This window comes from Neofelis nebulosa, chromosome 12 (assembly GCF_028018385.1).
Source record: "Neofelis nebulosa isolate mNeoNeb1 chromosome 12, mNeoNeb1.pri, whole genome shotgun sequence".
Classification (NCBI taxonomy): Eukaryota; Metazoa; Chordata; class Mammalia; order Carnivora; family Felidae; genus Neofelis; species Neofelis nebulosa.
In genome coordinates, this window is record NC_080793.1 from 9,588,636 (window position 1) to 9,613,556 (window position 24,921).

Consider the following 24,921-nt stretch of genomic DNA (forward strand, 5'->3'; position numbering starts at 1 on the left):
TAATTAGGGGGAAAAAATTAAAGCAATGATTTCTGCCCCACTCCTGGATACATGAGAAAATGATTTTCCTAACAAAGACTTATCAATAACAGGACGGCCGGTGGGAGAGTGTGCAAGCCACAGAACCACGTGACTGTCTACGTCCAGACATCACTGAGGGACACCCGAGGACCCAGGGATGGGACCACAGGCCGTGTGGTATGTGATGGGGAGAAAGACCGACTGTTCCCCTTTCCCACTTCTGAATGAGGATGTTTGAAAAAAATCGTTTTTCTTTTTAAACGATGAGCTTCTGTTACTGTTACAATAAAATTTATAAAAATAAATTAATAACCCCCCATTTTTTTTTTGCGTTAGAAAGAGACAATGACATCTAGGCCAAAAATACAATGTCACCCCTGAAAATCAAAGTCTGACAGCTCCCTGTATGGGGCGAGGGAAGACAGGTGACCTTAGATAAGCACAGAAACTCTCTGATCTCAGGAAAGGAGCTAATACTCGCAGAGACTGTCTGAGGATGGAAAAGGTTTATTTGCAGTGCCTCTAAGAGGCCTCACTCAGAGTAGCTCTGGGTAGATACGAAAGCTACTTCCCTTTTTTCTAAGCCACTCATTAAAACACTCTATTGGAAGAGCCTTAATGGATAGCTTTAAAATTTCCTAATTTACGGGCCCAAGAATTAAGAACACCACACCGAAAGACATCTCCACACGTGATAGACACCTACCTGCAGACACAATGACATGTCAAACGTCACAGAGACTCAGGGAGAAAGTCATTTGGGAAACGAGGCCGTGTCTGGGAGAAGAGGTGATCATGGAGTGTCCTTCCAGCCATGCTTCCGTTTATCGGCCGGCTTTAACTACAGCTGCATAGCAAACTCTCACGTCCACACTACCCTGTGATTTGTGACTTACAGGAAAGGTAGGCAAATGATGGCTGGGGGAGAAATTTCCTGGTTCCCTTTTGAGAACACATTTTAATGGAGTTCACGGTACACCTGGGTACGTGGCTAATAATACCGTTAATAAATGAAACACAGCGCTAGCTGCTGGTTTCTACCCAGTTCACTAAAACCACAGATTAATATGGCAATGAAAATAAACCACAACAACAACAGCAAAAAAAAAAAAAAAAAGGAGGAAATTTCAGCCAGGCACGTAAATGCCTTGTGCTCACTCAGCAAACGGACACCACTACTAGACTCACATTTTCTTTGGAAAATGATCTCGTGAAACACAGGTATCTGGTAACCTTGGATTTAAATAAGCCATCTTTCCAGAGGTCAGCATCCACACCATCTGCTGTCTGTGCAACCTACACCAAAGAGACAGAGAAAAAGAGCACAGGTAAGGCAGGCTGGAAAAGGAGGCGTGTGTGAGCATCTTCTCCATACCTGTGCCAATTAACACTGGCCCGAACTCTCATGGCATCTCATTAGTTCATTTCACTAGGCACCGGGAAGAGATTTTCCAAAAGGGGAAAAGGGAGAATGTGAAAAATACAACTTCTAAAAATATTGTCCCCAGGGAAGCCATTGATTAAAGACACCCTGACAAAAATGGTTCTAATGAGAAAAGAGCAACTTTTGTTGCAATGGACCAAGAAGGGATTGGAGAAGTCAGCACATTAAGTTCCTCATTACCACTTACTCGGGGGACATACAGGGTGCAGAAAAAAGTCCAATGGGGTGTGAAATGCCACCTGAGAGGAGCACCGCCTGCTCCAGGGCCCTGGGGCCAGCCAGGATGTTTCGTCAAGGGGACCCTAGTGGGGGCTGGGGGGCGGGGTACCAGGGAAGCCCGCTCCTCTCTGTCTCCTCCGTACGCAGGCTCCACGAGTGGTACTCAAGGTCGGAAACTGTATCATGATGGAAAAATAAAAAAGATTCAGCTCCTTGTTTATGGCCTCACTAAGAAGCCATTTTTCCCCGTCCACAGCTACAGAGGTGTTCCTCTCGGAAGCGCTCAAGCATGAAGCCAGCCTTGATCTGAGTCCTAAAGGACTTGTGTACTGGGCCGGGGCGGGGGGCTTAGCGTGAAAGCCCCTGCTTTGGGACAACCTGCTGACGAGGAGATTGGAGAGCAGGAGAGGAATGGCTGGATGAGGACAGCATTTCCCCTCCCCCCCCCCCATTTCTTTCCAGACTGTTCTATTCACGGACCGCCGGGACTTGCTCTGCTGTCTCACTCAGTAGCCCCAGAGGACAGCATCCCGAGGGGGCACATCCAGGAAGACTGAGCACCCTGTTTCAGACTGAGCTCCAAGACGATCTGTTCTCTGCTGTCTCCCTGGTCATACTGTTGGGCCTTAGACTTCGGGGGGCAGTTCTCGATCTGACAAATCCCTGAAAGCACCTCCATTCTTTGCACAAAAACTGCCTGGTCTCAGCCCCATCCCGTGGACTCTCCACACAGCACGCCAACGGCCTCTGGTGGTCACATGAGCAGGGCGGGGGCATGGGGGGCATCCCCAGGGCCCCCCACAGCCACATTCTCGGAGGCTGCCTCAGAGAGGCCCAAAGGCCAACTGGCAAAAGAAAAATGCCTTTCCCCCCACCCCAAACTGAACAATCGTAAATTAGCAAGTGCAACACGAGAAAAAGAAAGATCCTTATGCTACATGTGCAAATATGTTTGACCTGAAATGTGGGGGAGGAATGGTATGGGGATAATTTCAGGAACCGTTTGCTCCAAGTATGTCACCCCCACAGAAAGAGACGACCTGGAACAGCATCAGGCCTCATCAGCACTTTCCCCCACAATGGTCTTACATAAAGTTTCTTGGAAAACATGAGCTATAAGGCAGGGGCCCTAACTCTCCACCTCCAAGCATCTCTTTTGTTTGTTTTCTCCTGTGGATTCCATGAGAATGGAGTGGTTCTAACGAGAAAAGAGCAACCTTTGTTGCAACGGACCAAGAAAGGATTGGAGAAGTCAGCACATTAAGTTTTGAAAGATTTTTATTTCCCAAACTGTACTTTTCTGGTACTTCCTCAATTCTAGGATGTAGTCACTTGGGAATCACTCAGGGATGGAAAGAATAACCCTTTAGGAAAAAAGGAAATCAAATATCAAACTGTACGGATCTATTTTAAGATGCATCCCAATTTCAGAACCATGAAGATGTGAAAATAAAAGATGCTAGAGGAACAAAGAAATAAGGGAACTTACACAAACCGTGGTTTCTCGATAATAAATGCCTTATTTTCGATACATTAAAAAAATAGTCTGCAGAACACTGGAAGGTTGTGGAATCCCAGGCTGGGACCTCAGAAAACAGAGCTGTCTTTAACCTCCCACCAGAAAGGGAATGGAGTTCAGAAGGGCTCTCCTGGATATTTAGTAATTCCACTGGAGGGCGGGTATACCCTAAATCAAGGCTATTGTTTCCAGGACTTGAAAAGGATGGTTCCCCCTCTGCTCACCCCACTGCCTGAATTTTCCTTTTTCTGGGTGGGAAAGACACCTCACTATGATAATGAGGCCGATGCAAGCGTGTAAAGAGAACAGGTGCGCAGCGGGATTGCCCCTTACCTGGGAGGCCCAGGCGGTACAGCCCTCCAACCTGCACTGGAAAGGCATTAAAAATGCACAACCAAAGGCCTGGCTTTGCCCTGAGGCCACAACTGATTTGCAATGAAGTAAAAATGTGTAATGCCCTCCAACCCCAACCAAGGGGTGGTGAGGAGGGTGGTGAGAGAGAGAGAGAGAGAGGGAGACAGAGAGAGTGCAAGCACATATGTGTGTGTATGCACGTGTGTGTGTGTGTGTGTGTGTGTGTGTGGGCAGAACACAGAGGTGCCCAGAGCCCGGACCCACACGGAGGGTGGACTAGAACAAGGAGCAAGAAGGTCCCGCGTCCCAGCTCATCAGAAGCACTGAGAAAGTGGCCCTGGGGTAACAAGGCCGGGCATTCCCAGCCTCGCCTTCCCTGTAATAATAAGATGTAGCCAGAAGCTTCTTTCTAATCCAGTCACATAAAGGTGTTTATGAACCTTAATGCTCGTGTCCCAAATTAGATGAGCTAACGAGCTACACGATAAGTTACGTGTGAGGCGGGAGGCTGCGCAGGCCCCCCTGCAGAAATTCATGTTTCAACTCTGACCGTGAGAACTCAGTGGCCAGCCTCTGAATCTCAGGATGGGAGAGGCCATGGGGAGGTGGGCTGAGGGCTGCAGGAAGAGGTGCAGCGCAGCCCGTGAAATTAAGAGGCAGACCTGAACTTGACACTGGATGGCTTAAGCAAACCCCCTCCTCCTGGGGACGCCGTGGTTAGAGATGACGTACATGCAAAGCGGCTGCCTCAGTGCTCAGCAGGGGGCACCCAGAGAGCCAGCACTAACACGTCTAAACCGAAAATGAGGACAGCTGGTCTGACATCGAACCACACCTTTAAAGTGACGTCGTGCTACGTCAAGATTCAAAAAGTCCTAAACTGCCACACTGGGGTTCAGCTGGTCCTCTGGGATTCCTTCCCCATCTCTGGGACTAGATTTGGTCTTCAAACACAAATTATGTACATGTGCACTTAATGTTTACCTGCCCCCTACTATCCTGCCCCTGGACTACAAGCTTCACAAGGAAAATGGAAATTGCCATCCATCCCCTGCACTGTGCACGGTGCCTGATACATACGGGCTCAATCAAAGCTTGTCGAAGGAATGAACGAACCTGCCACTCAGTCAGGGTCAAAGTGTGAAAAGCCACACACCTTGCTAGCTACCCAAGTAAGGTAATCAAAAAATTTTAAATGAAGTTTCCAGGGTGTAATCCCTTGAGCTGAGTGTATCCCCTTCAAAATCCCCACTTTGTGAGGCCACATACCCATTTCAACAACGAGGTCCCTTATTGTTTTGCTTATCTTGTTTGTACCCTGCCCTGTTCCCCAAATCACTGGAGTTGCTGCTGCTGAGTGCATGGCTCAGAGTATTTATTACAGGGTTTCACACGTGCCACACGCGCGCGCGCGCACACACACACACACACACACACACTCTCTCTCTCTCTCTCTCATACACGCTCTTTAATTACACACTCACATATACACATTCTTCTCTCCTATACACACTCACCCTTTCATGCCCTCCCTGTCTTTCCAGCATTTCCCTGGGTATAGGAGCTGCCTGTGGGGAGGAGTAGGTGGGCAGTGACAGACTGAACACATGGGGGTATTTCCCTTCTCTGCCGATGTTCTTCTCAAATGACAACCACGTGGAGAAGGCATGAACCCACTAAAATACAGAGCAGGAGAAGAGCACGATGCAAGAGAGATGTCAACAACCGTCTGTGCAAAGAGATGTGTAAAGTGAAAGGCTGGGATTTAGCAGAGTGGAGGGTCTAATGACTTGCACCCTGGGACACCGTCCCAGAGCCACCAGATACCACTGGGGATGAGGGTCAAACAGGAAGATTGGAACAAGGTCTATAAACACAGCAGTCACGCTCCCAGATCCCCATCCCCATTTCAGACGCATTTTCTGCATAAATGGAACCAGTAAGGCTCCAGAACATAAGGAGGATGTAGACTCCAGACTGAAAACCGTGCATACTGAATGGTGGGCCCCCCTCCCCTGCCACCACCACGCTTATCCTCCTTCCTGGTTCTGTTGTCTCAGCAGCTGTGTGTATCCCCTAAGCACTGGATACCAAAGGATTCGTTTCTGGAGATACTAAAGAGTGCCAGAGAATAGACCAGCACGCATAGACTCTCGGGGTCTCCTGCTACAAAAGCTACTTCCCTGCTACATCACCCTGTGCACCACCCACCAGCCCACAGGCCCCACCCCCACCCAGGCACTCCACCCCCACTAACTAGTGCCCCACTCTTAAACATCAGCAAAGGATCACCAGGTGCTGAAGGTAAGTCCCAAATATGATAGACAGGGTCCAAATTAGAAAAACAGGCATTTAGGGGCACCTGGGTGGCTCAGTAGGTTAAGCATCTGACTTTGCCTCAGGTCATGATCTCGGGTTTCATAACCCGCCTGCGTCGGGCTCTGTGCTGACAGCTTAGAGCTTGGAGCCTGCTTCAGATTGTGTGTCTCTCTCTGCCCTTCTCCCAATCGCTCTCTGTCTCTCTCTCTCAAAAATAAACATTAAAAAAAAAAGAAACAAAATTGAATCCTTTCTTAAAAAAAAAAAAAAGAAAAAAGAACAACGGGCATCTGAGGGTAGCAGAGACAGTATGAGGCAACAATTAAAATTAAGAAACAGGCAGCCAAACCTATAATTCATATCTTCAAAGGGATTAATAAATATATTGCAACCACCAAAGAATGGAATATTGTGAAAACCATTTTAAAGGATCAATTTAAGAATAATATAGAGAACCTAGAAATAAAAAAGTTATAGCTAAAATTAAAAATTAAAAAAAAATACTGGAAGAGAAAATTGAGGATCACTTCCAGAAAGCAGAATACCAAGATGAGATAAGCTATAGGAAAGTCAAACAAAGAAGGCTGAGGGATCAGGACAACATCCAAATGATGAAATCTCCAGAAAGAGAAACAAAAAATGGAAGAGAAGGTGAGTGTCCATACTAAGGAGGACGTGAGTGTTCCAGCACAGTGAATGAAAAAGTCCCACCCCAAAGCAAAACAAGAGAGAATCCCACCAAATCTGGGAGAAATAAACCATCTTTAAAACTTCCAGAGAGAAGTACCATGTCACATAAAAAGGAATGGGAATCAGAACACATCAGACTTCTCGACAGCAACACCGAGTGCTAAATAAGACAAGGGAAAAAAATGTCTTTAAGATTCTGGGGAATTCTTGAATTCTCCACTCAAACCAATTAAATGTGAGGGCAGAATAAAGACATTTGCAGACATACAAGGATTTAAGAAGTTAATCTTCCAGCAGCCCTCTCTTAGGAACCTACTGGAGAATGCATCAGCACAACTGGGGATGAAATCAATGAAGAGGAAACCATGAACCCCAGGAAACAGATCCTACATGGGACGGTGACGACAGGGGTGCCCAGGCCTAGATGTGAGGAAAAGGAGAGAAAGCCATGGTGGGACATCTGGAGGAAGAGTGGCTAGGACAGTTTCTGGAACTGTACTTAAACCCTGGGAAGAAATATGGATGGGTGTGTGACAGATGTACTGGAGCACTTGGAAAAAGCAAAACACAGGCATAAAGCTGTTTGAAAACATAATTTATTAATTTAAAAATTAAAAAAAAATTTTTTAATCTGTATGTAAAAATCAATAGGCACTTAGTATGGAGGTTCCTTAAAAAGAAAACTACCCTATGATCCAGGAATCACGCCCCCAAAATACAAAAATACTAATTCAAAAGGACACAGTCAGAGAAAGACAAATGCCGTATGATTTCACTCATATGTGAAATTAAGAAACAAAACGAGCGAGCAAGGTGGAAAAAAGAGGGAGAGAGAGGCAAACCAAGAAACAAACTCTTAACTACAGAGAAGAAACTGATGGTTACCAGAGGGGAGGTTGGTAGGGGGGATGGGGGAATAGGTCACAGGGCTTAAGGAGTGCCGTGTCATGATGTAGGTTAGTGCTGAATGTCGTTGTACACCTGAAACTACCAGAACACTGTATGTTAACTATACTGGAAATAAAATAACAAAGCACAACACAGCAAAATAAAATAAAAGTGATAGCTGGGAAAACATTAAAAAGAAAATTTAAAAATTAGAGTATAAAAGAAATAGGCACCTAGATGGTTAAGCAGAATGAAGGAAACAAGTCAATAACCAATTCCAAGAAAGTGAGAAGGATGCGTGAGAAAGAAAAACTACCCATGGTACGTTACCTGACTGAGCGGCGCCCAGAGTCTGCCTTGTCATAACGCGTAAACACTGACCACCAAATGACCAAAAATTGTGAGGCTGCCTGCTGGGGGAGATTTTAAGAGAACCGAATGTGTAGGATAGGTAAGTTAAGGACTAAGGAGTTCATCCAAACTGTCCAGAAGCGTGGAGGTAAAGTACCGGCAGTGAAGAAATCTAAGGGTTGAAAGTGCCTCTGGGGAGTAAAAAAGGAAGAGACAGGCTGGGGGCTGTTGCATGTTCTTCTGAGCCTTTCAGTACTCTGATTTCTTCTTTTTTTTTAATCTATGTGTCCTTTGGTTGAAAGAAAAGTAAACTTGAACCTTAAAAGAATCAGAGAGCGGGGAAACGTATCATGGGAGACACTACGGGAATGGACGATTCCTTTTAGGGAAACCCCCACCATCAGGGATGTTCCTCCAGGTGCAACATGACCTCAATGCTAGTCACCTCCTCAGTGGGTTCCCAAGAGTGTGACAATGTCCAAAGCTGCGTGCACAGAGGACTCTGGCCTCCTCTACTGCTCGAATCCGCCTAGAGGTACCCTGGGGGTCCCCTAGTGAGTGACAGCCCCAGCCCCGCAGAACCAACCACAAGACCTTAGAGGAGGCTGCCCGACCAGGATCCGGACTCAGCCTCTGTCTCTCGGCCCAGGCCTCTGAATCCTTCTCTGGGCCAAGCTCAGAGGTCACACTCTGGACCACTGCGCAGCAGTTACGGAAAAAATGTGTACACGGGAAGCCCGAACAGCCACTGTGCGGTGTGACCGGCTCCCCACAGCTGGCCTATGGGGCACGGGCGCTGTAACAGAACCGTGAAGTCAAATGTAAGAAATCCTCCTGGTTTCAGGACAGGCAATGGGGCTGGAGCCCTTGCAGGGGACTTCCTGTCTGCCTGGCACGGGTCTAAGCAAGTCACGTGCACTTCTCATTGAGGTCTCCCAACAACCCAATGACATACGTACTGTTTGCTCCACAGATGACACGTGACAAAATGAGGCTCAGAGAAGTGAGGCAAACTTAGCAACGTCAACTCAGTAAACCAAGATGGGGGGACCTCCCGGGTCACCAGCCCAACTGTGCACTCCTGCATCTCCACCTCAACACTCAGGAAGCAGTCACCCTTCACCGCCCAGGGAAGGACAGTCAACCTGCTAGGTCAAAACCAGGACACCTATGGGCCCTGCCTTTGACAAGCCACATGGGGGCATACCTGGAATATACCAGAAGAACATCATCCAAACTGAAAGACCCACTCGGGGCCACTTCAGAGACCCACCAGTATCACCACAGTGAAAGGAGGCCGGGAACCTACTGCTTCAGCTCAGTACCAACTGCCGCAGAAAAGGCAACGCTTGTGAACACTTCTGGAAGCATGTAGGTTTGGAGGGTTTTGCTTTGGTGCTGAAGTATGGAAGAAGATGGTGATTTTAATTTTAATGCTGAAACGCCTTCCTTATCTTGTAAGACTTAAGTCTAAGCTATTGACTCTGTTAGTTTTATTTTTTTTTTATTATTTATTTTTGTTTTAATTTAAATCCAAGTTAGTTAACATATAGTGATTTCAGGAATACAATTTAGTGATTCATCACTTATATGTAATACCCAGTGCTCATCCCAACAAGTCTCCTCCTTAATGCCCCTCACCCCTTTAGGTCTTCCCCGCCCCCCCCCCCCCCCCCACCCAACACTCGGCCAGCAACCCTCAGTTTGTTCTCTGTATTTAAGAGTCTCTTACGGTTTGTCACCCTCTCTGTTTTATATTATTTTTGCTTCCCTTCCCTCACATCCATCTGTCTTGTATGTTAAACTTCACATATGAGTGAAGTCATATGATATTTGTCTTTCTCTGAATGACTTATTTTGCTTAGCATAGTACACTCTAGTTCCAACCACGCCGTTGTAAATGGCACTATTTCATTCTTTTCTGACCGTTGAGTAATATTCCATTGTATATATAAACCACATATTCTTTATCCCATCATCTGTCAATGGACATTTGGGCTCTTTCCATATTTTGGCTATTGTCGATAGTGCTGCTATAAACATTGGGGTACATGTGTTCCTTCGAAACAGCACACCTGTATCTTTTGGACAAATACCTACTAGTGCAATTGCTGGGTCGTAGGGTAGTTCTATTTTTAATTTTTAAGGAACCTCCATACTGTTTTCCAGAGTAGCCACACCAGTTTGCATTCCCACCAGCAGTGCAAAAAGGTTCCTCTTTCTCCACATCCTCGCCAACATCTGTTGTTGCCTGAGTTGTTTAGCCATTCTGACATGTGTGAGGTGGTATCTCGTTGTGGTTTTGATTTGTATTTCCTTGATGCTGAGTGAGGCTGAACATTTTTCATGTGTCTGTTAGCCATCTGGAGGTCTTCTTTGGAAAAGTGCCTATTCATGTCTTTTGCCCATTTCTTCACTGGATTATTTGTTTTTTGGGTGTTGAGTTTGATAAGTTCTTTATAGATTTTGGGATACTAACCCTTTATCTGATATGTCATTTGCATATATCTTCTCTCATTCTGTCGGTTGCCTTTTAGTTTTGCTGATTGTTTCCTTCACTGTGCATAAGCTTTTTTATCTTAGTGAGGTCCCAATAGTTCATTTTTGCTTTTGTTTCCCTTGTCTCTGGAGACATGTCAAGTAAGAAGTTGCTGTGGCCAAGGTCAAAGAGGTTGTTGCCTGCTTTCTCCTCTAGAATTTTGACGGCTTCCTGTCTTATGTTTAGGTCTGTCATCTATTTTGAGTTTATTTTTGTGTGTGGTGTAAGAAAGTGGTCCAGGTTCATTTGTCTGTATGTCGCTGTCCAGTTTTCCCAACACCATTTGCTGAAGAGACTGTCTTTTTTCCATTGGATGTTCTTTCCTGCTTTTGTCAAAGATTAGTCGGCCATATGATTGTGGGTCAATTTTCGGGTTCTCTATTCTGTTCCATTGATCTATGTGTCTGTTCTTGTGCCAGTACCATACTGTCTTGATGATTACAGCTTTGTAATACAGCTTGAGGTCTGGAATTGTGATGCCTCCAGTTTTGGTTTTCTTTTTCAGCATTGCTTTAGCTATTCAGGGTCTTTTCTGGTTCCATATTTATTTTAGGATTGCTTGTTCTAGCTCTGTGAAGAATGCTGGTGTTATTTTGATAGGTATTGCGTTGAATATGTAGATTGCCTTGGGGAATATCGACATTTTAACAATATTTATTCTTCCAAGCCATGAGCATGGAATGTTTTTCCATTTTTTTGTGTGTCTTCTTCAATTTCTTTCATAAGCTTTCTATAGTTTTTAGTGTATAGATTTTTTACCTCTTTGGTTAGGTTTATTCCTAGGTATTTTATGGGTTTTGGTGCAACTGTACATGGGATCAATTCCTTGATTTCTCTTTCTGCTGCTTCATTATTGGTGTGTAGAAATGCAACTGATTTCTGTACATTGATTTCATATTCTGCAACTTTGCTGAATTCATGTATCAGTTCTAGCAGTTTTTTGGTGGAGTCTGGGTTTTCCACATAGAGTATCCTGTCGTCTGCGAAGGGTGAAAGTTTGACTTCCTCCTTGCCAATTTGGATGCCTTTTATTTCTTTGTGTCGTCTGATTGCTGAGGCTAAGATTTCCGACACTATGTTGAATAAGTGGTGAGAGGGAGACATCCTTGTCATGTTCCTGACCTTAGGGGGAGAACTCTCAGTTTTTTCCCATTGAGGATAATATTAGCGGTGGGTCTTTCACATATGGCCTTTATGATCCTTTTTATCCCTACTTTCTTGAGGGTTTTTCTCAAGAAAGAATGCTGTATTTTGTCAAATGCTTTTTCAGTATCTCTTAAGAGGATCATGTGGTTCCACTGGTTTTAAAAGGGCATCTACACTCAGGCAAGGCCCCGTGTTTTCACTGCGTTCCTCTGCTTGCGAGACACAGAGGTCCTGGAGCTCACCTGTGTAAGGGGGAGGGTAGGCAAATGCAACCAGTACTCGCTTCTTAAAAAAGGATGTGGTAGGGGTGGCTGGGTGGCTCAGTGGGTTGAGCGTCCGACTTCGGCTCAGGTCACGATCTCGAGGTCTGGTCCGTGAGTTCGAGCCCCACGTCGGGCTCTGTGCTGACAGCTAACAGCCTGGAGCCTGTTTCCGATTCTGTGTCTCCCTCTCTCTCTGCCCCTCCCCCGTTCATGCTCTGTCTCTCTCTGTCTCAAAAGTAAATAAACATTAGGAAAAAATTTTGGAAAAAAAAAAAGGATGCGGTATATTTATAATTGTGTCCATGGTATATTAAGTGTGGGGAAAAATCTTCTTACCAAGAAGCTTAAGAGGGAACCTATCTACACAGCTCTTAGAAAGCCGCAGGGACAAGATGAACACTCCAGTCAAGGAACAGGCTGTGGCCATGAGCCAGCGGTTCACAGAAGCAAGACGAATGGCCAATGAACACGAAAATATGTTCCACCTACGTACTTAGTAAATTCAAGTGCCAACAAGATGCCACTTTTCTTTACCAAGGACACGTTTCAAAGAGGGGAGATGGCAACAGTCAAGGGAGGCTATGGGGGAAAGAGGCACCCCAACTGCTACTGGTGTGAGTATAAAGTAGTATAACTTTAGATTAATTCGGTGCTGCATATCAAATGCCTTAAAAATAGACATGCACATGGGTCACAGTGTGACCAAAGAATTCTACTCCTGGGCAGAGAGCCTCAGGAAGAGATCATATGTGAACACAAGAATACACACATCATTTGTTCATTCACATTGAACTTCTGAGCGCCTAGCTCTGATCACAGTGCAGATGATAGGCAGTTAACAAGCCGGACCTGGTCACTGACCCCCAGGGTCACAGTCTCGATGGGGGAAGGCACACAATAAACAGATATGTAAGATAATTTTAGGGAATGCTAAGTGCCTTTATAAAATAGGGGAACGGGGACAGTGACTGAAGAAAAGAGTCTGCTTCAGGGGGGTGACCAGGGAAGCTCTCTCTGATAAGGTGCCTCAGTGTTGATACCTGGATGACAAGAAGAAACGGTCACGCGAGATGTGGAGGAACAGCCTTGCAGGGCAAGGGGACAGCTACCATGAAGACAGGGTAGAAACCAGGCAGATGGATCAAAGGGACAGAAAGGGGGGCTCTGTGATCGGAGTGGGGTCAGACGGGAGGAGTGTTATCTATATGTCCGTTGGGGCACAGTGTTTAAAGGCAAAAGTTGGGCGGAGGGGGGTGGTTCCTGGGTGGCTCAGTCGGTTAAGCATCCAACTTTGGCTCAGGTCATGATCTCACAGGTAATGAGTTTGAGGCCTGAGTCGGGCTCTGCACTGACAGCTCGGAGCCTAGAACCTGCTTCAGATTCTGTGTCTCCCTCTCTCTCTGCCCCTCCCCCACTTGCACTCTGTCTCTCTTTCTCTCTCTCAAGAATAAATAAGAACAATAACAAAACAAAGGCAAAAGGGGGGAATGATAAATTTCTAATGGTTAAAGAACATCCTTACAGTAGACGGATGACTCAGCACCACTGGAAATGATTTTGAGGACACGTATCTAGGCTCATGGAAAGTTCAGGGGAAAAGATGAAGTTACAAAATAATTTACGTAGTACAATGTCATATTTTGTTTCTTAAAAATCATCTGTGTACAAAAAGATCGAGACAAATATAAAGCAAAGCATTAACTACCGTCTGGTTGTGAGCAGTTGAGATTTCTGGGTATTTTCTGGTGTTCTCTTTCTTAATTGAGGCATAATGGACATACAGCGTTATATTAATTTCAGGTTTACAATACAGTGGTTCGATATTTGTCTATACTATGAAATATCACCACGATAAGTACAGCTAACCTCCATCGCCACACATAGTTACGGAATTTTTTTTTCTTCTGAGATTTAGTCTCCCAAATATGCAACACAGTATTATTAACTATAGTTGCCATGCTGGACATCATTCCCCATGAACACCATATTTTACAACTGGAAGTTTGTACCTTTTGACTCTACGCAGCTTTTATAATAAAAACAACAATCTAAAAGACTTCGTTTGATGGGGTGAGAAATGATGATCTGTCGGATTTAAACTTGAGAAACACTTTGTAAATCAGCTACCCAACCAAGCTGCCCGCAGAGGGGCTGTGCAGTAAATCCTCGCAGCCATCAACAGTTCTTCGATGTTAGCATCAAGTCCGCCTTGCCTAACGAGGGGTTCTCAAAAGACACTACGGCTCACCACCAGGCTAACTAGCAGACTGGCCAACCCGTTCACACCCTGGTGTTTTAAGGGAGCCCACCCACAATCCAAAGATATATCTGGCAGACACAAAACAATCAAAGGGGCCGGGAAACTCTGCAGACATTCCAAAGGAAATATCTGGCTGACACTGTGAATAAGAATGAAGTTCAAAGGGCTCTCGACGTGTTAGATCATCCACTGTGGAAACACAGACACTTGGCCCAGGTCGGACAGTGGCCAACCGTGAAGCCATTTCACCTCTTCGTCAGAGCAGTTTAGGCACAGCACGGAGAATGGGAGCCCAAGTGGCCTTCCTTCTGACTCCCTAACAGGCTGTGTGCCCAAAAGGCTTTCTAAAACTCTACAGTGGAGAGAGCCATCTGACTGAGGACGAGTCCAGAAACTCTTGGTTGTTGTTTGGTTTTGATTCCATTTGCACTATTTTATCATTTTGTATCCTGAACAGCCGGCTCAGGTCTGCCACAGACTTTCAGCTGGGATGTCTAACATTTTTTAGTGAAAGAAATGAATGCACACCTCTGTCCCTGAGGCTGCCCCGTCTCCCTTAGTCTCTGCGATTTCCTGCCTCCCTGGCTTCGCTCCTGGGGCTCCCTCTGGAACCTCGTTGTGTGGAACGTTCTCCTCACTTAGGGCCTGGCTGAAGGACCCCTGGCCCTGGAAAGCCCCCCTGATGGTACACAATCAGGTACTTGCCAACTGGCTGAGTGAGTAAGGAAAAGAGCGGGCAATGTGAAAATGCACAAACTATGGCTGGCACGAGGGGCTCCGCAGAACACCCTTCTTCATTCTACCTGCCGCACAGCTGCCGTGACTCCAGCAGGCACAGAGAAGACTGCTTCTTGAGGCGGGGCAGGGTGGAAGAAAGCAGAGGCCCCCGGGGACACCCCCAGAAATCAGGAGCCCTGCTTCTGCACCTGCTGGGCGGGAAAGACAGACACACAGAGGAGTCAGTCCTTGGGGACTGCAAAGCCATAAGCGGGGAAATGGGATGCAAACACGGGCAGGGTGCTCGGCTAGAGCAAAGTGGAAATGTCCGCTCCATTCTGGGTCATTGGGAAAGATGGCTGGGGCCACAGTGCTCCTGCCTCTGCCACGTCCAGATGGCCGGCCAGGACACAGCCCTGGGTCTCCACACGGAGACCTGCACCGAGAACAGCAACAGGTTTCCTTGCGGCTGGTTGGCAGCCACACAGAGGCGGGTTCCTCTCCACCACAACCTATGACAGAACTGCAGATGACATAGCAGTGGTCAAGCATGAACTCTTCAATCAATACCACTCAGACATCCTGTGAAACCAAAAATGCAATTAGAGCCCTACCTCACATAAAAACAAATTCCGGGGGCGCCTGGGTGGCGCAGTCGGTTAAGCGTCCGACTTCAGCCAGGTCACGATCTCGCCGTCCGTGAGTTTGAGCCCACGTCGGGCTCTGGGCTGATGGCTCGGAGCCTGGAGCCTGCTTCCGATTCTGTGTCTCCCTCTCTCTCTGCCCCTCCCCCGTTCGTGCTCTGTCTCTCTCTGTCCCAAAAATAAAATAAAAAAAAAAAAAAAAAAAAAAAAAAAAACGTTGAAAAACAAATTCCGGGTGGGTTAAAGATTAAAGGTGGAAAGCGAGATTTTAAAGCTTTTCAAAAAAATGTTAAAAAATCTTTATGATTTCAATAGAGGAAATTGTTAAAGAAATGGATGCATGTGTAGGAAAAATCCGTGAGAGAGGAGATTGATGAATTTTACGACCCTGAAACTTAAAACCTCAGTACCGCAAAGGACACTAAAAACAGTAAAAAGACAAGCCTCAGACAGTGAGCGATGCAGGACTCACAGTGGATTAATATCCAAAATAAATAAAGAACTCCTACAAATCAATGAGAAAAAGAGATAAGCCAAAAGAAAAATGATATACAATATGGAGAAACCATGGGAGGGAACGTTCAACCTCTCTAGGAAATGCAAATTAAAAATGACAATGTTATATCATTCAAAGCAAACCACTGACTAACCTGTAAACATCTGACAAAAACGAGTAGGGCACAAACTGGCACAGCCACTTTGGAGAACACATTTACTAAATTCAGTAAGGTGAAAATGACCCAGCAATTCCACGCCATAAGTGTTCCCTAGAGAAATTCTTAGCACAAAGATAGGAAGGTATTAGGTGCAACACTGTTTATGATGGTAAATTATTAGAAATAACCCAAATCCTTATCAACAAAAGGATGAATAAATATGTCATAGTATATTCATGCAACAGATTTTTATACAGCCTTGAAAATACATTGACTAGCGCTGTATGTATCACCAAGGATAAATCTCGAAAACAATGCTTAGTGAAAGAACAAGTTGAAAAATATGCACAATATGATAATGGATTCCACATGGAAGTCATCTATACAAAGTCTGAAAACAGGAAGAATGTATAGGAATGAAAAATACCAAACTCAGTAGTTGCTCTGGGTAAAGAAGGATGCATGGTCCAAAGGGTACACAGGCACCAATAAGGTTTTCTCTCTCTCTTATTGAAAAAACCAGAGATCCCACATAAACTTAGTGAAATACTAATACCTGAAGAAGCTGTATGATAGTTACATGGATATTTGTTACATTACTCTGTATACTTTTCTATACACAGCTGGCCCTTGAACAACACCGGTTTGTGTGGATCCACTTCTTTGCGAATTGTGTGTGTGTGTGTGTGTGTGTGTGTGTGTGTGTGTGTGTGTGTGAGAGAGAGAGAGAGAGAGAGAGAGAGAGAGAGAGAGAGAGAGATAAATACAGTTTGGTATATGAATGTATTTTCTTTTTCTCACTGTTTTCTTAATAACATTTTTTCCCCTCTAGCTTACTTTATTGTAAGAATACAGTACGTAATACATATAACAAAAAAAGATGTTAATTGACTGTTTATGTTATCAGTAAAGCTTCTGGTCCACAGTAGGCTATTAGTAGTTAAGTTTTCGGGGAGTCAGCGGTTATATATGGATTTTCAATTGTGCCAGTGGTGGGGGGGTTCAGTGCCCCCAAACCCCCTTATTCAAGAACTGTATATGAAATATTTAGTAATACAATTTTTAATTTAAAAAAATCATATCAGGGCACCAGGGTGGCTTAGTTGGCTAAGCATTTGACTTCGGCCCAGGTCATGATCTCACGGTTTGTGAGTTCAAGCCCCACGTTGGGCTCTGTGCTGACAGCTCAGAGCCTGGGGCCTGCTTCGGATTCTGTGTCTCCCTCTCTCTCTGCCCCTTCCCTACTTGTACTCTGTCTCTCTCTCAAAAATAAATAAACATTTAAAAAAATCAGATATCGTAGACACCTTAAGAAAAAAAGGAGTAGGGCCTTCAAATACTCATAACTGTAAAAGGCGAAGAGTTGCGAGAGGAAACACAGGACGCCCCATTGAATTAAATGTGAATTTCAGATACACGAGGAACAGTGAATAATTTTTTTCAAATTTAAAAAATTTTCAAATTTTTCAGATTTCTTTGGGCATCCGATCAGTTATATTTGCTAAATCTGGCAACGCAAACAAGGGGGTGTGCCCTGAGGCTCTTTGCAGTGAAAAACTGGACAGGGATGACGCTGGGCATCAGGAGAATGCTCGTGTAGAGCGTTCAGCCTGCCACGGAGCATCACACTCCAGGGAATGAGAACGCGTTAGTCCTATTCGCATTAATCTAGAAAGATCTAACCGGCATACGCATCATTCAGGAAAAATAAAGCAAGAGCGTGCTGCGTGATCTAATTTATATTAAAAAGTCAAGTTGTAGCAACATAGTTCTGTAAGTCATTTAAACACGTAAGTGCCGAGGGAAAAGGGAAAAAAAAAAGAACAAACTGATGAGAGTGGCTAACAGAAATTAGGGGTGTGGTAGAGGGTGACTTGAGCTTTCGGCAGAAATTAGGGGTGTGGTAGAGGGTGACTTGAGCTTTCAGCAGAAATTAGGGGCGTGGTAGAGAGTGACTTGAGCTTTCGGCTGTATTATTTGATTTTTTTAAATAAGAAGATTTTTTTGTATCCCTTATTTAATTAAAAATAAATACTTTTTTTTTTTTTTGCAAAAAAGGGGGAAAAAAAAAACAAGCCTAGAAGGATACTTCCAAACTGCTAATAATATTGTGTAGGATTAAGAAGAAAAGAAAGGTAATATTCTCATTCTTCAGTTCATATAATTCTATATGATTTGGATTTTCTGAAATGAGCTTTTATAATTTTTTAAATGTCATGAAGATATTTTTAATTAAAAAAAAGGAGGGCAGGGTTCACTAATCCTCTCTCTACCACAGGATCCAGAGAGTAAGAGAGAATTATTATGGAGGATGCGTCTGCTGAATGAAGAGAAGAAGAGAGAAGAAAACAGGAGCTGCTCCTAAGGCTAGTTCCTCTCTGTCTTTGCTAACCATGGCACAGTATTTCAAAACCCTTTCCTCACGGGACCCTGGGATAACAACCTATGCCTCACACCACCCAATCCCTCCTCTCCTCGGCCAGGAGAGCAGGAGAACGTAGCAGTTTCGAACACGGGCTTTGGTACTGGACAGATGTGAGTTCAGATCGTGGCTTCACCACTTAGTAGCTGTGTGACCTTGGCTGAGTTCCTCAACCTCTCTGAGCCCCAGCTTGTGCCTCCGTAAAGGGAAACAACAGATTCTATCTCAGACAGTTGTGTAATTATTAAAAGAGACAGTGCAAATTCAGTGCTCTGCCCGGCGGCTAGAACACAGTAACCCCTTAGTCAGTGGCAAATCTGGTGCTGATGTAGCAGAAACACTCCTTCCCACACTCAGGTAGGCAGGCTGATCTGGCCTTAAACGGGGACCCCTACCTGCCTATGTAGCCATCGCTAGGGTGCAATTCACGTCTTCAGGCCTCGTCTTTACTTTTCCTTCCGCAGATATTTACTAAGCGCTCAGACACGCGAGGCGTTGCACGGTGCTCTTCCGCACACGCAAATATGAGCAGACACGGTCCCTTCCTCAGAGGAAGGCCGACAGGTAAGCTGAATAAGCAGTGGGGGTACAGCGTGTACACGCAGGAGACCAAGGTTTGATCTCCGCTCATCCACACCTGTTGTGTGATCTCAGGAAGAGCCCTCGAGCTCTCCTGGGCTTCGTTTTCCTCTTGTAAAAGAAGATTACAACAGTAACTTCACAGGGTCACTGCGTGAAGGAAATACTGTCTATGGAAACAACTAGCACGGGCCCAGACATAGCAGGGATATTCGGAGTTACCGGAAGAGCAAGGAGAGCTCCCTTAGTACCACAATGGAGGGAAGTGCTCGGAAGGACGAGAAAGCACATCAGGGTGCAGGGAGGGGGGCGGCGTGCAAAAAGTTAGAGGAGCAGCATCAGGCGGGATGCGCTGAGGAGCAGAGGTGGGAGGAGCCAGAACCTGGGGGAGCAGAGCGGGTGCAGGAGTTAGGACTCGCCCCAATGCTTCAAGGACAAACCCTGAAGTTGAGAAGAGAGGGACGAGTCCTCTTGGAAGAGGCCACCTGGGACCTGAATAATGAAGGCTGACCTCGTTGACAGTAGAGACAGAAAGGGATAGTGTAAAAGATGACACGGGGGTAGAATCCAAGAACCTGCTTGCCAGGGGTGGGGGCCGTGACCGGGGGCGGGGGGTGGGGGTGGTCCAGGAAGAGTCTGGTCTCCACCTGGTAGGAGTTGGCAGGAGGGGCGGTTGTGGTTTGGGGGGCTGGGTGGGCAGTGGTAAGGAAACAGAAGACGGTTCATTCTGGGAATACTCAGGTTGAGTGCCACCACTGCAATACGTGGACGAGTCTGGCAGGCAGATGGAAACACGGGTCTGGCTAACGACAGCGGCCCGAGCACAGGCTGCCCACGTGAGGATGCGGCTCGGCTCCGGGTGGCTGGGACCCAGGCTGGAGGAGAGCGCACCGTGATGGAGGCTGGGACACAACCCGGGGATGTCGTAGTGTTGGGGAGGGACTACACGGGAGGGGAAACCGGAGAAGAATGACGTAGAAAGCAGCTGAAATCACATTTCAGGGATAAGAGTGTTTCAAGAAAGAAGGGCTACAGAAGAATATTTGATGACCTAAGAAAATAGTACAATAATACACTAAAAACACACAATGCAATGATAAGCACAGTGTGTGGTACAGACAAATCAGAAACAGAATAGAGAGCAGAATCCCATTACCGTTGACCCCCCCTCACACACACACACTGAAGAAAAAACTAAGAAATACAGGTCACAATGTTACTGGCATTGTTCCTCTGAGTGTAGGATTACAAACCCCTTTTTTCCCTCCTTGTACTTTCTATCTTCCAAACTGTCCACAGGGAGCATAGGCCAGTTCTGCATTCAGAAAACGGATTATGTTCAGGAAGGAAGGAACTGGCCAACGGTGTCCAAAGTTGAGATGAGATCAAGGAGAGTAAGAATTAGGAAAAAGCCATCGAGGGAGACAATTCGGAAGTAAGGGTGAGCGGAGACCATGAAGAAGAGGAGAGGCAGAAACAACCCTCGAGGGAAAGGACTATTAAGACAGCAGCTGGAGGGGACGGTAAGGTGAAGGAAGGTGATGGGGGTGGTGCTGCATCAGTTTCTAGGAACAGAGGGGACCGCAGTACGTTTGTGTGGAGGGAAAAGAGGGAGAAGAGGGAGGGGGAATGAGAGGGATTCACAAGCAAGAACCCAGGCAGGAAGGAGAGGGAATGAGGATTCTCCTGGGAAGATTAATCTCGGGAAGGAAGAGGGCTACCCAAGGATACGCACCTCTTCCCTTTTGCTCAGGTCTGTAAATTGTGCGCAGGCAGGGACCACATCTGACGTTCACGATTCCCAGGACCCAGCACAGGACCTACACTCGGTGGGGGCTCAATACATGTCTGCCAGTCAGTGGACGCTTCCTCTCCCCTTCAGCTCCATCTCTAAAGTTTCAGAAAGCCCCTGAGCCCACGAGAGCAGGCTTATACAAAGAAGCATGCCCAGTTGATGTAGGGAGGCCATATGAATGCTCATTAACAAGCAACTGCACGGGTCTGAAAGATTCTGGAGACCGCCACCTTGACACTCCAAGACATCTAAGTGCCTTCCCAAATACAAGAAGGAAGTTTCTCTCTCTGGCCAATTCAACTGACCTCAAGGTAGGTCCATTTATAAGATGCGGTTTCTGCATGCAATTCAATAAAGTAAAAAAAAACCCCAAATGGGTCTGAGATCAGGAGGCAACGTCTTTAGTAAGCTGTACTGTTTTTGCCTTAGCTGGGGCCCTAGCAGATGTGGTTAAGAAAAGAGCAAAAGCTAGTAATTCTGAGATCGGCAGAAAATCCAGTGACCCCACACGGCTTCCCCCAGGCCTTCAGGAAGGAGGCTGGCCTGCGCCCCTGGCCCAGGCTCCCCTGCTCCCTGCTGCTTACTCCACCTCTGCCCCAGCTCCCGGGCGACACCCGCAGTGGGGAGGGCAGCCTCCTGCTGGAGACAGCCACCTGCGACCGCAGGGCCTGGCTCTGGACCTCTGGCCGGTTTGGACAAAGGGGCCCTTGGAAGAGAGCCAAGAAGACCAGGAGGATGGAAAGAGTTAAAGCGCTGGGGTATAAGGGAGGACACTTGAACTCGTGCTGCTCATGCATGTGTCACACTCAGTGACAGGAGGCAGGAAAGCAAAGGAGATGAACTGGCACTTGCGGCTAAGTCACCCTTCTTATTTACTCTGCTGCTCGGCTCTCAAACCACACTGCCAGCTGTAATTGCATTTCAATTCATGTTTAACACAAACATAACTTAGCTGGATGTTGGCATCCGCTATCCCAGGCACAGAAAGGCAGAACAAAGGAGCCAGCTAATTCAATTCCATACACGTTCTTTGCGTGCCTGGTGGGGTACGTATACTCTCAGGCACTGTGCAGGGAACTGGGGGTGCAGCCACATGAAAGACACTGTTCCACAGCCTCCAGGGGCCTCACAGGAAGGTGCGCATGGGCAGACCTCTGCAATCAGAGTGGTAAGAGCTGCAAGAGAGGAAAGTACCAAAACACAAAGAGTTCCAACACAGTTCCCCAGGGAGAGGAATGGCGTGCACGCCCAAGGGCACACAGGCAAGAATGGGAACAGCACATTTGGAGAAGCACACAGAGCTGAAGGGGGCAGGATGGGGGTGGAAAGGCAGTGAAGGGGCAAATCAAGAAAAAGGTCTGAGATCCCAGTGAAGCCCATCCATTTGATAAACATCTACCCAGGGTTAACTGCTGGGTATCTAAGTAAAACAATGAATTGGCCTCTGAATCTAGGAACAGAGAGCCGGAGAAGAATTCTGAGCAGGAGTAGTCTGCTTCTTTTAGAAAGTTTCCATCTGTAATCACATAGGGAAGACTGGAGGTCAGAATGGAGTTAGGGAGATGGGTGGGGAGACAATTCAACAGGTCTCAGCAAAGGAGAGTAGAGATGCTGTTGATGGACATCTGCTTAGTCAGCAGGCCAATGCTTTCTTAAACTCTTCCCCCTCACAACACAGTGGAATTTGCAATCATATCATTTCCTACTGCATAAACCTTACACACTTGTCATCTGCTTAAACCATGGTCCAAAGGGTCATGGGGGCGGCCAAGGAATAGAAAGGGAAATCTGAAGCAATAAAATAATTCAATGAGGTTGTTGGACACAAGATAAATGTATTTAAAAATTTTTTTCTTGGGGCTCCTGGGTGGCTCAGTTGGTTGGGTGTCCGACTTTGGCTCAGGTCATGATCTCACGGCTCGTGGGTTTGAGCCCCACATCGGGCTCTGTGCTGACAGTTCAGAGCCTGGAGCCTACCTCTGCCTCTGTGTCTCCCTCTCTCTCTCTGCTCCTCCCCTGCTCACACTCTGTGTCTCTCTCTCAAAAATAAATAAACATTTAAAAATTTTTATTTTTTATGAGAGAGAGAAAGAGCACACGCACACATGAGCAGGGGAGGGGGAAAGAGAGAGAGAGAGAGACAGAATCCGAAGCAGACTCCAGGGTCTGAGCTGTCAGCACAGAGCCCAACACGAGCTCGAACTCACAAACCGTGAGATCATGACCTGAGCCGAAGTCGGACACTTAACCAACTGAGCCATTCAGGCATCTCACGATAAATGTATTTTAAAAGTTAGTTTTCCTTTATACGAACTATGCAAGCCAAAACTAATAATCATTTGAAGAAAACAATGGGAAAAAATAGTACCATGCACAATAGCAATATCAATTATCAATTAAATTAGCTCTGTAAAACAAAAGGAGAAGCTTCCCCCTCTTTTTTGAAAGCTCTAAGATAGTTTGAAGACGTGGGAATTACCCGTTCCTTGACAATTTTAGGGAATGCTACCTTAAGACAATTTGGGTCTGATGCTTTTGTTAGAAATAACTCTCTAATGACTTTTCCAATTTCTTCCTTCAATGCACGTTTGCGATAGGATTTCTTCTTCTTAAATAGCAGTGGAAATGATCTAACTCATCAAGATTTTTAATTTTAGTCACATAAGACTGCATATAATAGTTACGCATCATATTCTCTTACAATTTTCAAATCTCTTTATACTCTTACTTTCCTTCTCTCAATCAAAATTCTGCTTATCTTGGGGCGCCTGGGTGGCGCAGTCGGTTAAGCGTCCGACTTCAGCCAGGTCACGATCTCGCGGTCGGTGAGTTCGAGCCCCGCGTCGGGCTCTGGGCTGATGGCTCGGAGCCTGGAGCCTGTTTCCGATTCTGTGTCTCCCTCTCTCTCTGCCCCTCCCCCGTTCATGCTCTGTCTCTCTCTGTCCCAAAAATAAAAAAAAAAATAAAATAAAAAAATAAAATAAAATTCTGCTTATCTTCATTTTATTTCCATTTACTGCCATATTTGCTACAAGTTTATCTATTCTGCTTTTTACAAAGAATCAATTCTCAATTAACAATTCTTTCTTCCTTTACTTCTAATTTCTGATCTCATTTTTGGTATTTCCTTCTAGGATTTGTCTACCTACTTGAACTTTGGGACAATATCAAGTAGACAAATATACATGTAATTAGAGCCCCCACAAAAGGGAGAGGTGAAGAAGAACTATTTTAACAATTATCAAAAACTTTCCAACTGCAACAACAGCAGTATGTATATGTATATATATATATATATATATATATATATATATATATATATATATATACTTTCTCAGGTATACATACAACATTTACTAAGACAGATCATCTAGGCCTGAACCACAGCCCACAGGCTAAATCTAGCCAGTAGCCTGTTTGTGTACAGTCTATGAATTACACATGGTTCTATATTTTTTAAGGGTTAAAAAAAATCAATATATATATTTGGTCCACAAAGCTTAAAATATTTACTATCTGGACTTTTACAGAAAAAGTTTGCTGACTCTTGCACCAGGCCAAAAAACTAAGTTTATTCTCTGATGGCCTAGAATGAAGTAAGTTATCACTAACAGAAATATATCTAGAAAATTCACAATACATGGGAGTGAGACAACACATATCTAAATAGCTTATGGTCCAAAGAAGAAACCAAAAGGTGAATTAGACAGTACTGTGAATGGAATTAAAATTAAACACAACATATCAACATTTGAGGGATGCAGCTAGTGCAAGGTGTAGAGGGAAATTCATAGTACTAAAAATGTTTATACTAATAATGATGAAACATCTTAAATCAATGACTATAACTTTCACCTTAAGAAACTAGAACATTAAATCCAAAGTAAGCAGAAGAAAGAAAATAATAAAGAGAAAACAATAAAATAGAAAAGAAAAAATAATAGAGAAAATCAATAAAACCAGAAGCTGGTTCTTTCAAGATGGATGAAATTGATAAAACTCTAGGTAGCCTAAGCAAGAAAAGAGAGAGATGACACCAACTGCCATTATAGGAAATGAAAGAGAAGACATCCTATGGATCTTGAAGATATTAAA

The 24,921-nt window shown here is 45.3% G+C and overlaps 1 protein-coding gene across 2 annotated transcripts in view; it reads right to left on the reverse strand.

Moving 5' to 3' along the window:
• The window catches only part of MVB12B (multivesicular body subunit 12B), a 195,294-nt gene that overhangs the window by 129,357 nt on the left and 41,016 nt on the right, over nt 1-24,921 (reverse strand). For both annotated transcript variants that reach the window (XM_058694108.1, XM_058694109.1), the window contains exon 3: nt 1,210-1,317. In XM_058694108.1, coding sequence (XP_058550091.1) covers nt 1,210-1,317 — 108 coding nt within the window. The remainder of the gene's footprint in view (nt 1-1,209; nt 1,318-24,921) is intronic.